The sequence below is a fragment of the Narcine bancroftii genome, chromosome 3 (assembly GCF_036971445.1).
Source record: "Narcine bancroftii isolate sNarBan1 chromosome 3, sNarBan1.hap1, whole genome shotgun sequence".
Taxonomy (NCBI): domain Eukaryota; kingdom Metazoa; phylum Chordata; class Chondrichthyes; order Torpediniformes; family Narcinidae; genus Narcine; species Narcine bancroftii.
In genome coordinates this window covers 48246262-48258671 of record NC_091471.1, presented here as the reverse complement: position 1 = coordinate 48258671, position 12410 = coordinate 48246262, and the positions used below count along the sequence as shown (strand labels likewise).

Genomic DNA, 12410 nt, shown 5'->3' with positions numbered 1-12410 from the left:
GTCTAAATTTTAAACATTCAAAAGGGAAGTTGCATGCATACTTGAAGATTTGAAGAAATTACAGGGCCATGACAAGCAGCATGGAAAATGGAGTAACTGACTAGTTATTTAAAAGCATTAGCTCTAATATGATGGGGAGAATGACTGTACAATTTTTTGTCTTTGGCCTTGGGTCTGAGACACCTTGCTCTACTCTTGAGAGAATAAAGTGCATGCTTTCAAATTCTGTTTGCAGTCTAATTTTATCTGCAAAGGTCAGGTGCTTAAGTGAAGGTCGAATATTACACAAGTACCCCCTGCATTATTTTGACTGGATATTATTCCCAGAATTTTTCCAAGCATCTTTGCATATGAAACATTTCTAAGACAGGCTTGGCTTCCTTTTAATATATATTGACTAGTAATGGTGTCTTATTTCCAGTCAGGGCAAGTGCTATAAATGGACTCCTGTCCCATATTTGTTGGATAAACCACCTGTTGGCTTTAGCCATGTACATATTGAACTTGAAATTGACATCAATAACAAAACAAAATGCAACATAGGTTCTGGAGTTTGGGACTGAAGAAGGTCACACTCTGGGAGTGCATGTCAGAAATCAGAAGACTCACACAAATTTGAGCTTTCGGCTTTCCCAGCCACCTTTGCTTTTTACCAGCCTGATTCTGAGTTGTAGCTGTCCATCAGACCACCAGAGGCAACTTTATCAGCTCCACAGAGTGTAAACACACAGGCCTGCCCTATTGAAAAGATAGTCAGGACGCGAGGGAATGGAGCAGAATTGGGGGTCACCATGATCCACTGTTCTTTCTCTCTGCATTTAAGGTATTTTTCACGTTGTTTTTGCTGACGGTACCAGCTGCCACCAGTTGTAATGAGAGCAATCATTTTTAGGAAGGTGGCCCTCAAACAACAGCTGGGCTCCCTTTTTACATAAACAAAGGGAAATTTTCTTTGAACCTGTGTCCTATATACCTTTACTGAAGTCAATCCTCAACTTCCGGCTCAGAGTATGCATCCACGTTGCACTATAAATCTGATCCAATGTCATAACCCAACACCTTCCCCTCTGATAATTTACAATACTTTGTAACAATTAGAGCAACATTCTCACGAAAGTAAAACACACACGTCTCACCTCACATCCACCATCACTGCTGGCTCTTTACCAGAGATCATCCAAAATTGATCCTTACCATCTACTCTCTTGCCAAAACATCGGTTTTTAACTATTTATCCTTTCTTAAGTAATGGAGTCTGCCACCATCTCTCCTTCTGACAAAATATTACATGCTTTAACAATTTAAAAAGTTATTTCTTCAGTGATATTTACCCATGGTAACCAATTCTCCCCTGCAATGTTCAAAGGGTGATCACATTTCTGATTCTATTAATATATCTACTCCAGGTACACAAGATATATTGCTGTTTCCCACTCCGAAGTGATCGTTTTTAATCAATGACTTGTAAGTTATTTGGTTAAACCCATTGGTTTACATCAAGGCTAAGTCAGAAACCTTCTTTATCCAAACGAGTGAGACACAGGTCTGGTCACTGTGGCTGCTGGTGTCCATATGGGGTGGTCTTGCCCACAAGGACCTGAGATAGCAGAAATGGAATTTCCCCATATATTAAGATCTTCATATTTTGTTGACTTCCAGGATGGGTTTTACTGCTTAAATAGATTTTTATCCCAGCATCGAGAGGCATAAATGCAGAAGTTGCCTTTGGATTCTTACACGAATTTGGTCATTTTACACAGGGCATCTGGGTGCACAATCTATTCTCTTAATTTGGCAGCAAGACAGAGGTACAATCAGAAAACAAACCATGAATTGGAAGCTGCTCTCCAGTCGACCCCCAGGGCCTGCCTGCAGCGCGCACTGCATGGCCAACCCCAAGGCTCCCCACAAGGAATTCCCACGGCAACCACCGCAGGGGTGATTTATTACCTATTTCAGATGGACAGAAAGTGACGCCGCAGTCTCCCAAGTATCTGCCAGGCACCGCCAAGGGGATCGCCGCTTGCTCCTCCACTATAGGCGTCGGGTTCGTCACGGATCCTCCGGTGAAGCAACAGATGATGCAGAAGCCGCGCTCGCCAGAAGGTCTCTGCCGATCCCTCCAATCCACCGGGACCGTGCTGAAGACGGAGCCCGGTCACCGGCCGGGGGGGAGCGGGGGTGGGGAGGAGGCTGGAAGCTCAGAGGGGAGCCCAGCCGGGCCTTGGGCGCCCTGGAGCCGTCAGCTGTTCCCTTCCTCCCAAATACGGGCACGGAGCATCAGCTGAGCGAGATCCCGGAGACCCGCGCCTGGTCGCGGAGAATCCGCTCCAGAGGGAGACCGGAGCCGGGTCGCGGAGAATCCGCTCCAGTGGGAGACCGGAGCCGGGTCGCGGAGAATCCGCTCCAGTGGGAGACCGGCGCCTGATTGCGGAGAATCCGCTCCAGAGGGAGACCGGAGCCGGGTCGCGGAGAATCCGCTCCAGAGGGAGACCGGAGCCGGGTCGCGGAGAATCCGCTCCAGAGGGAGACCGGAGCCGGGTCGCGGAGAATCCGCTCCAGAGGGAGACCGGAGCCGGGTCGCGGAGAATCCGCTCCAGAGGGAAACCGGCGCCGCAACCCGCGGGTGGGCGACTGATCCGGAGCCGCTTTTCCCAAGAGAACCCGTCAAAAAAACCCCCCTCATGACTGACGGCGACTTGAGCGCGGAGGCTCTTCCCAAAAGTGTCATCCGAGCGCGCAGCCCCGGGCATCTCGATGGAGCCACGGGCTCCGCCAGCACCGAAGAGGAGTATTATTTGGACCTGTTGGTGTGTTCTGATGTTCTGTCCGCCGAGGACGACGTGGCGTGGCGACTCGCGCTGCATTCTCCCGCTCTTCGGTTGCTGTCGCCCGGAAGGGAAGACCCCGAATGGGACGAGGGCCGCCACCCCGACCCCCAGCTGAGGGCCGCGGTCGGGTCACCTCGCCCACAAGCAGAAGCCGCGGCCGTGGCAGGAAGCGCCTCGACCCCGCCGCAGAGCCGTGCGCCTGGGAAGGGAAGCGAGCGGGCGAGTGCTGTCCCGCCCGAGGTCTCCGCCCGATGGAAGGGGAATCCTTTGACCCTGTGGCCAACATCAGTCAAGGGCGTTGAAGCGAACCACGGCCGGGCCCGACTGGAGAGGGTTTTCTCGGGCGGGCGAATCGATTTCGACAGGGTGCAGGAATGCAAAACAACTGAGGGTGAAAGGGGGGAGGGTTTCCAGGAGGAATTTCGGCGGAGACTTTCCTCAAAGGAGGACGATCCAGCAGAGCGAGGTGGACAGACTCGACCATTCTTCAATGCAGACGGCCCCGGGCTCGGCAGAAACGCCTCGCGATCGCCTCGACTCAGGGCGACCGACTGCAGACCCCCCCAAACACGTTTAAAAGGCGGCTCGTCTCGGGTGGAGAGAGCGGGGATCCCCGAAAGTTCGGAGGAGAGGGCTTTTCATCTGGCGGAGATGCACACGAATGAACCAATGGGAACACAGGTAATGCACTCGCAGTCGATCGAAACGAGTGGAGAATCATCGTCGAATAAAGGACCGTCTCGCCGAGCGAGTGAGTTGTCCTTTACCATGTTGCTTCCCCTGTCGACTGTTGCATTTGGTTCTCAAATGATCCGAACGGCTAAAACCTGGCCTTAAAGTGGGGATCGACTCTTGGAATAATCGATATATCACCAGACCAAATATTGATTGATTCGGGTTCACGTGGGGAAAAGTTTGAGACTTTCACAAATCGAATTCTTTGGCAAAGGGCGAAGAGCTCCTTCACCTCCTCCTGTTCCTACTTCCTATGTCATGCTTCACTCCCACCACATCAGTCCATGGAGAGAAGTAACATCTCGATTAGGATTTAGACTTTTCCCATTTCAAAGTAGCTCATTGAGTTGCAAAGTACATAAACACAGAAATTAGGCTGTCGAATGAGCGGAGGGATCAAGGCTTGTTTGACGCATTCTGTAAACATTCTGGGTAGGGAAATGTCTCTGGAGTTACTTGTTTCTTAAATAATGCAAGATTCAAATCACAAAAGAACCTTTACTTACTGATGTCTTCCATCATTTCAGGAAATGGTTCACACACTCTCACACCTATACAGTGATGCACCACAGTTAGGACAGTGGAAAGGGTGTATTCTTACGTGGTTACAAATAGTTCACATTATCCTGACTATATAACATCCCTCAAGATAAAGAAAAAGTTCTTTATCACTTTCTTTCCATATTTACAAAACTTTTTACATAGTTCTTATCAATATTGCACTTCACTATCTTGTGGATTTGGCTGCGACCGTTGCTGGTCCACGTGTAGGCGACGTAGCTTGTGCTTCACCTGACAACTGCTGTCTTGATCTTTCAGTATTAGTGGTTGGGGCCTCTTTCCTTGATACCTCGCTTGATATTAGTGTTGTAGGCTTTGCGGCTATTAAAGCTTTCTGTTTCATTACATCTTGGCGGCGGGATGTGAATTCTGTTCCTCCTCACCTGATTGCCAGAGTCTGTCTCGACAATGTTGGTGTCTCAGCTTCTCTGATGACCTTGTATGGGGTCCATGTTTTCAACATCAGCTCTTGAAGATGCACATGCTGCCCTCTGAAGAATTCTAGCAATATTTGTGAACGTTTGCTCTAATGCTGGCATCCTTCTTCTTGTGTGTCAGGCAGTCTGGTTTCCTCCTGGTCTTCTGGAGGGTGTATTTTGCTTGGCAGAGTTGTTTTATATCCCCTGCCATTTAGAAGTTCTGCCAGGGACTTCATGTCAGCCCTTAAAGGTGTTGCCTGTAATGACAGAAGAGCTAGGTCCTGGTCTTTTGTTTTGCGACACTTAACGAGTGTGCGTTTCACACTTGTTTTTCAATGAACCCATGTCCTTTGGGGCAGTATGGGGATGATGTAGTGATAACAAACCCAAACTCTGCAGCCAGCTTTCTGAATTTTTGTGTCGTGAACTCTGTTCCATTGTCACTTATTACTTGCTTGGGTATTCTTTGTTCAGCAAAGAGTGTTCTTATTTCTGAGGTGATATTTGATGCTCTCCGGTCTTTCACCCTTTTGACATATGGAAACTTAGAGTAGTTACTAACAGGCTACTATTAAATACCACTCTTGATTCTCAGTGAACCAGTCTGCTTCCACTATGTGCCATGTCCTGGAAGGTATTTCTGTGGAAATCATTTTGTCTTTTTATTGTGCGTTTCTGTTGATGCTTTTGGATATCTTCCTCGTCTAGATCTCATAACTGACAGAGATCAACTGCAACTCCTGGCAGCTATCCAAACCTAGAATCGTTGGTCCGTCTGCATCTACCACATAGAATGTATTGAGGATATTCTTTCCATTATAGCAGCCATTGTCCTTAGCTCTCCCGAGCTGCTTGATCATGGGTCCACCAGAGGCTGTTAATATGACATTCGCTGTTTCCAATGCATCCTCTTTTGGATACCCTTTTATTACGTTCTCTGGGAACATCTGGCGGTAGAGTCTGAGTGGAAGGACATTGCTTTGTGATCCAGTATCAAGCTTCAACTTTGGGTTAAATATCGTTCTGGATTTTCCTCTATATTTGGATCCTTGTGTGCAACTCGCTTCCTTCTTTCATCTCATCTGACATCTCGTGAAGGTGTATGAATACTATGTCCAGTATCTGGGTGTCGGAATCTTCATTGTTGCTTCCTTTTATGTGGTAGATCTTCTTGTCTTTTTTCTTCACTGGTATTACTGTTTTCTTCATACCATACTTGCACATCTTTACCCAGTGGTTTGAATGTTAAATTGCATTTCTACTGAAACTTTTAAATGATTCAACCTTGTCTTCAGCCTCCTGTCCATCACTAGGTGAACTGCTGTTGCTCCAGCCATTTTTTTCAGTATTTTTATTTTTTGTTCTGATGTCCAAAAATGAGTCAGAAAATGCAGAAAATTCTTCAGAAATGTTTAAGCCTTTATTTACAAACAAAAGTTGAGACAAATCAAAACCTGGACTCTGAAATGCCTGTTGCTATGAGACAGTGCCCTTTTTTTTATATTATGGTTCCGGCTTAATCACATTTCTGTACCCAATCATTCATAACCTCGTATCTTAACAGGACGTCATCCTTTGGCTCGCTACAGTTATTTTCATTATTCTCCACCCTTTAATCTAACCATGTTTAGAACCACTTGTTTCATCCTATCAAGCCACCTGCTGCCTTCTATTCATTACTGTGGCCTTGTGTAGTAAATACATAATGGATTATTACTTTTGTAACATAGTGTGTGTAAATTGTTACAAAGTAATGGATGGTAGTTCATGTGGCTTATTTTCCATATATTCCCCACTTTGAGACCTAAATGGTCTCACACAAAAGAGAGAGAAGATAAAGAGCTGCACACATTAAAAAGTCAGATTAAACCACAGTAGTTATCCCCAAAATGTATTTCTTATCTGCACTGCCTGCATTCCAAAGCCATCTGTTGATGCGTTATGAAGGTCATACCAATCTGTAACCTTGTTCAGGCTTCCATTTTGTGTTTTAATTCACTTTAATATCACATTTCTTTTCTTAGATTTCTCTTTTGGTTTGTAATTTTTAATTAGCTAATATCACAATTGCATGTAAGATATGTGATCCCCATGTCCCTCCAAATATTCAGGTTAGCCAAACAAGCCATTCATTCTATCTCCCAGTCCCTGTCTAAAACTGTCTAACTGATTATGGATATCTTGCATCATCTCTGAGATATTGAAGAATTCATCTGTAACCTTTGTAATGCACTTATCCACTACAATCGGGCATACACCACCCTGGATAGCAAACTGATAATCCATTGCATATCTGGTGAGAAAAGCCTCAATTCTACCAATTCTCAATTAACAGCCTTCAACCCTGCCACTGTCTTATTGCCCAACACCATTAAGCCACAGATGAGATGATGACAATTCTTGGCAGCCACCACCCCAGCTGATCTTCCAAGGGATATGTAGCTGAAGACTCCCCATCCGATGTCAGATCCTAGGGTAACAGGATTGTTATGGTCCGCACAAATTCCTTTCACACTCCTCGGCGATGATCCGTATGCTGACTAGCATTTTCTGGGCATGGGACAACAAGAAGCCTTTAAAAAAAAACTTCATTTAAAAGATTTTTAAACAGCTTACAATCAAACATAACAGAAAGAAATCAATTTATATATATAAAAAAAAACAAAAACCCCTCCCCACCCTCCCACCCCTTCAGCTAGCCCCCTTAAGGGGAGCAAAATATAAAAATAATATGTAGAATATATACAATATTTCAAAGTATTTTCAAATTCATATACTCCAAATAGGAAGACCACATTTTAACAAAAAAGGAATAATTATCATGCAAGTTACATGTAATTTTTTCCAGTGGAATACAAGCTCTCAATTCATTATGCCAATGTGCGATATTAATCTCCACATTATCTTTCCAAGTACTAGCTACACTTTTTCGTGTTACAGACAACACTAAGCGTACAAATGCAATTTGAAATTTATCCAACCCCAATCCTTTCAAAGAGACCATATAGCCCAACAAAAAAATCGATGGGTCTAATGGTAATTTAACTTTAAATAATTTTTCCAAAACCAACCTAATTCCTTCCAAAAAAAGGTTGTACTTTAACACAAGACTAAATGACATGTGAAAAAGTTCCAGTTCATAATCCACATCTAAAACAAGAGTCCAAATTACTAAACCCATATTTTTTTCAGTTTCTCTGGAGTCAAATATAACTGATGTAAAAAATTATAATTAACCATTCCATATCTTATATTCATCAATTTAGTTACACTTTCATGACACATAACTTCCCAATTCTCTTGAGGGATAATATAAGTTAAATCACTTTCCCATTTATTCCTAGATTTCTCTCATTCCAGTTTATCCATACTTTCTTGTAACAATTGATACATATCCAAAATGTAGCCTTTCTTTGGTATAGAGAAAATCAAAGACTCAAATTTTGTCAACTTAGGTAAATTCATCTCTTTACCATAATTATCTTTTATCAAAGTTCTGAGTTGATAATATACAAATAAAGAATTGACAGCTATATCAAATTTCTCCCTCAATTGATTATTATATAACAGGGTTTGAATTGATAATTGATCCTTCGATCCTAAAACCATATTTCTTTTAACCCATATCTTTAACGTGTTTTAATACCGGCATATTATATTCCCGCAATAAGTTCATATTCCACTTAAATATAAACTGGTATACATCAACTTCAGAAATACAAGCCATTTCCACCTTCGCCCAACTCGAGGGTTGGTCAAAATCCATCAATCTGCTGACAAATTTCAACTGAGCAGCTTCATAATAATTTTGAAAATAAGGTAACTGAAGTCCACCTAATGCATATTTCCATGTAAGTTTATGCAAAGCTACTCATGTTAATTTTCCCTTCCATAAAAATTCCCGCACCATCCTGTTCAAATCCTGAAAAAAGCCCTTTGAAAGTAAACATGGTATCGACTGAAATAGATATTGGATTCAAGGAAAAATATTCATTTTAATACAATTTACTCGATCAATTAACGTTAACGGAAGATCTTTCCATTTAATCAAATGCATTTTAATCCTTTTTAATAAAGGAACATAATTTAATTTATATAAAGACTGATAATCTGCATTTACTATTACTCCTAGATATTTAATTCTATCCTGGCAATATTTCACTCTTATCCCAGTTTACCTTATATCCAGGTAACTCCCCAAATTTCAACAAACAATCTTGTAAATATTTCAAAGACTGCTCCGGGTCTGTCAAATACACCAACACATCATCTGTAAATAAATTAATCTTATATTCAACATCTGCAATTCTCATCCCTTTAATCTTATCGTTCTGTTGTATTGCCTGACCTAATGGTTCAATAGCCAATGCAAACAAGGTTGGTGATAATGGACAACCTTGCCGAGTCGATTGTGTTAATTTAAATGGTAAAGAAGTATGACCATTTGTTACCACCTTAGCAATTAGATTTTTATATAAAGCCTTAACCCAACCAATAAAATAAAGGCCAAAATTAAACTTCTCTAACACCTTAAATAAAAAATTCCATTCAACCCTGTCAAAAGCTTTTTCTGCATCCAGTGCAACCATTGGTTGGGTTGCTGTCTCGATGCACTGACCAGTATTATCAATCTAAGGATATTGTCAGACGCATTTCTATTCTTAATAAAACCTGTTTGATCTATATGTGTCAACTGAGGTAAATATTTAGCAAGTCTATTTGCTAACACTTTCGGTATAATTCGGTATAATTTTATAATCTACATTTAATAAAAAAATAGGTCTATACGAAGATACTTTCAACGGATCCCTGTCTTTCTTTGGAATCACAGTAATTATAGCATTCAAGCAAGATTCCAGTAACAACTGATCCTCAGTTATTTTCTGCAATACATCTCCAAATACAGAAGATAAATCTTCATAAAATACTTTATAAAATTCAACTGAAAATCCATCATCCCCTGGCGACTTTCCATTCGGCATCTCCTGTATAGCTTCTTTAATCTCAAAATCTGTAAATGGAGCTTTCAATTCCTTATACTCCTCCTCCCCTAAAACAGGTAATTTTAATTTAGATAAATAAGATTCGATAGAACCAATGTCTTGCTTTCCCTCAGAAGTATATAATTTTTGATAAAATGAATAAAACTGGTCATTAATTACCTGAGGTTTATAGGTAACTGTTGAATTCTTTTTAACAGCATTAATAGTTTGCGATGTCTGTTCCGTTTTAAATTGCCATGCTAACACCTTATGAACTCTCTCACCCAGTTCATAATAACGTTGCTTAGATCGGTGAATTAAACGCTCATATTGGTAAGTTTGTAATATATTATAACGTAATTTCAACTTCGTTAAAGCAGCTTTTTTTTAAAATCTTCTGTGACATCTTTCTGAAATTCCTTTTCCAACTCAGTAATTTGTTTCTCCAATGTTAAACTTTCTGCCACATATTGTTTTTTAACTTTCGTAGTATAACTAATAATTTGCCCATGCAAATATGCTTTCAAAGCGTCCCACAGTACAAAATTACTACTTACTGAATTAATATTTTCAGCCAAGAACAAAGTAATCTGCTCCTTAACAAAAGTAATAAACTCTGGTTTCCTCAGTAACATTGTGTGAAACCTCCATCTGTAAGACAATTGCACCACTTCTGGACTTACATAGGAGAAAAACAACATAGAGTGATCTGATATAACCCAACTTTTATATTCAGCCTGTAGTATTCTACCTTGGAAATATGACGATACCAAAATAAAATCTATTGTAGAAAATGAATCATGTCTAAATGAATGAAAAGAAAACTCTTTCTCTGTAGGATTTACTCTCCTCCAATTATCAACCAAATGCAAATCTTTCATCAGAACTCCTATTTGTATTGCCGTCTTTGATTTCCTTATACTTTACGGAGATCAATCCAATAAAGGATCTAAAACACAGTTAAAATCTCCCCCAATAAAAATATTTTAATTGGACTGATTTAACAGTAAAAAAGCCTCCGACATGAACCATTCATCGTCTACATTAGGTGCGTAAATATTTAACAAAGTCCATGGTTCAGCAAAAATTTTACAATTCACCATCAGAACCCTCCCAGAATTTCCTTCAAATGATTCCAATTCAAATGGTAATTTCTTATGAATTAAAATTGATACACCTCTTGCCTTAGAATTAAAAGAAGAAGAAAACATATGTCCAAACCCCTCTCTCTTCAATTTCAAATGTTCTTTTTCAGTCAAATGCGTTTCTTGCAAAAAAAGCAATATCAACTTTCTTTTTTTTAATGTAGGCCAATGCTCGTTTACGTTAATTTGGTTATTCAAACCCTGGATATTAAAAGTTGCAAAGTTCAAATTAGACAGTTCTTTAATTTAATAATATATTTCACACTACTATAAAATATTGCTCCCCTTTCTAATTCCCTTAATATTCAAAACCCTCCCCCATATAAAAATTCCAAAAAGTAAAAAAAAAGAAAAAATATACTTCCCCCCAACAAACTACTAAAAAGTAGTAACTCCATTAGTGGTAAAACCCACTAATGGCAGATGACTATAAGGTCTCAGTGTCATCTACCCCCCCCCCCCCACTCAGACTTTCACAAAATACTTAATCAAATATATTCAACTCAGTGATTCCAGTCCCAATGATTGTTCCGGGTCCTCAATTTCGAGAAGACTTTGCGTCAATTCAACTTTCTTTCCATTCTTTCTGTGTTTCCCATTCTTCCCATTCCCATTTCCATTTACCCTCCTTTTAGGTGACGATGATGTCGACCGTCCACTTCCTTCCAAATCTGGCAACGAATTAGCAAACATTAATGCATCATGGTCATTTTCAAAAAAATTGAGATTGAAAATTCCTGTAAAAAAACTTTTAATATAGCCGGGTAACAAAAAGAAAATTTATAACCCTTTCGCCACAATACTTCTTTCGCTGAATTAAGTTCTCGGTGCCTTCTAATAATTTCTTGACTCAGATCAGCAAAGAAAAACACTCTGTTATTTTGAACCATTATTGGAATCTGATTTTGCCGTGCCTTCTGCACCGCTATTCGTAATATAATTTCTCTGTCCTGATATTTCAAACAACAAATCAAAACTGCTCTTGGTGGTTGACCTGGAAATGTTTTTTTTCCTCAATGCTCTATGTGCCCAGTCTAGCTCCAAACCATCTGGAAAAAAATCATTGCCCAGTACCTCAGGAATCCATTTCTTAAAAAACTTTACCGGATCTGAACCTTCCTTATCTTCTGGAAGACCTACTATTTTTACATTATTTCTTCGACCTTGATTCTCTAATGAGTCAATCTTCTTCAATCATTCCTTCTTCTGAATCCCCCAATCCACGAAAGAATCGTCCACTTTTTCCATTTTTTTCTCCATAATGATCCACTTGGTTCTTACATTCAAAAAAGGCTTCTTCAATTTAAAAAAAAATTATCCTGTACACTGTTTTTATACATGTTTTTATACATCTACTAACATCACTTTTAACTACAGTTATATCTTTCTTCATAGAAGTCATCTCTTCACTTCCATAAACCCTTGATTTATCTGAGTAGACATTGGCATTGACATATTTTCCATTTGATGAGCAATCCCTTCCAATATTGTAAACACAGAATCCAGTCCGGGTTCCATCACTTCCCCTTGAGGCCTACCTTCCCTGGTCCCAGCCCCCATATATTCTTCCTGTGTTGGTTATGCTGGTCTGGATACCTGTCGACAGCGTGCCGACCTCATCAGCCTGCCGTCTTTCGGGTTCCCCCACAGCCCACACCTTCTCTAACAATTCCTGAACTCGCGACACACCGCGCCTGCCTGGAAGCGTCCTCCAACGCTATACTGCGTGCCCCTAGA

The 12410-nt window shown here is 40.8% G+C and overlaps 2 protein-coding genes across 3 annotated transcripts in view; one reads left to right on the top strand and one right to left on the bottom strand.

The window, feature by feature from the left end:
* malt1 (MALT paracaspase 1) overlaps window positions 1-3486 on the bottom strand; it is a 122959-nt gene extending 119473 nt beyond the window's left edge. Inside the window, exon 1 of the mRNA XM_069924020.1 lies at window positions 1951-3486. The gene's annotated coding sequence lies outside the window, so the exon portion shown is untranslated. The remainder of the gene's footprint in view (window positions 1-1950) is intronic.
* Window positions 2186-12410, top strand: part of LOC138757147 (uncharacterized) — a 61305-nt gene continuing 51080 nt past the window's right edge. For both annotated transcript variants that reach the window (XR_011353375.1, XM_069924015.1), the window contains exon 1: window positions 2186-3512. Coding sequence is in view for 1 of the 2 variants with exons in the window: in XM_069924015.1 (XP_069780116.1) it covers window positions 2685-3512 (828 nt within the window). In the remaining variant the exon portion in view is untranslated. The remainder of the gene's footprint in view (window positions 3513-12410) is intronic.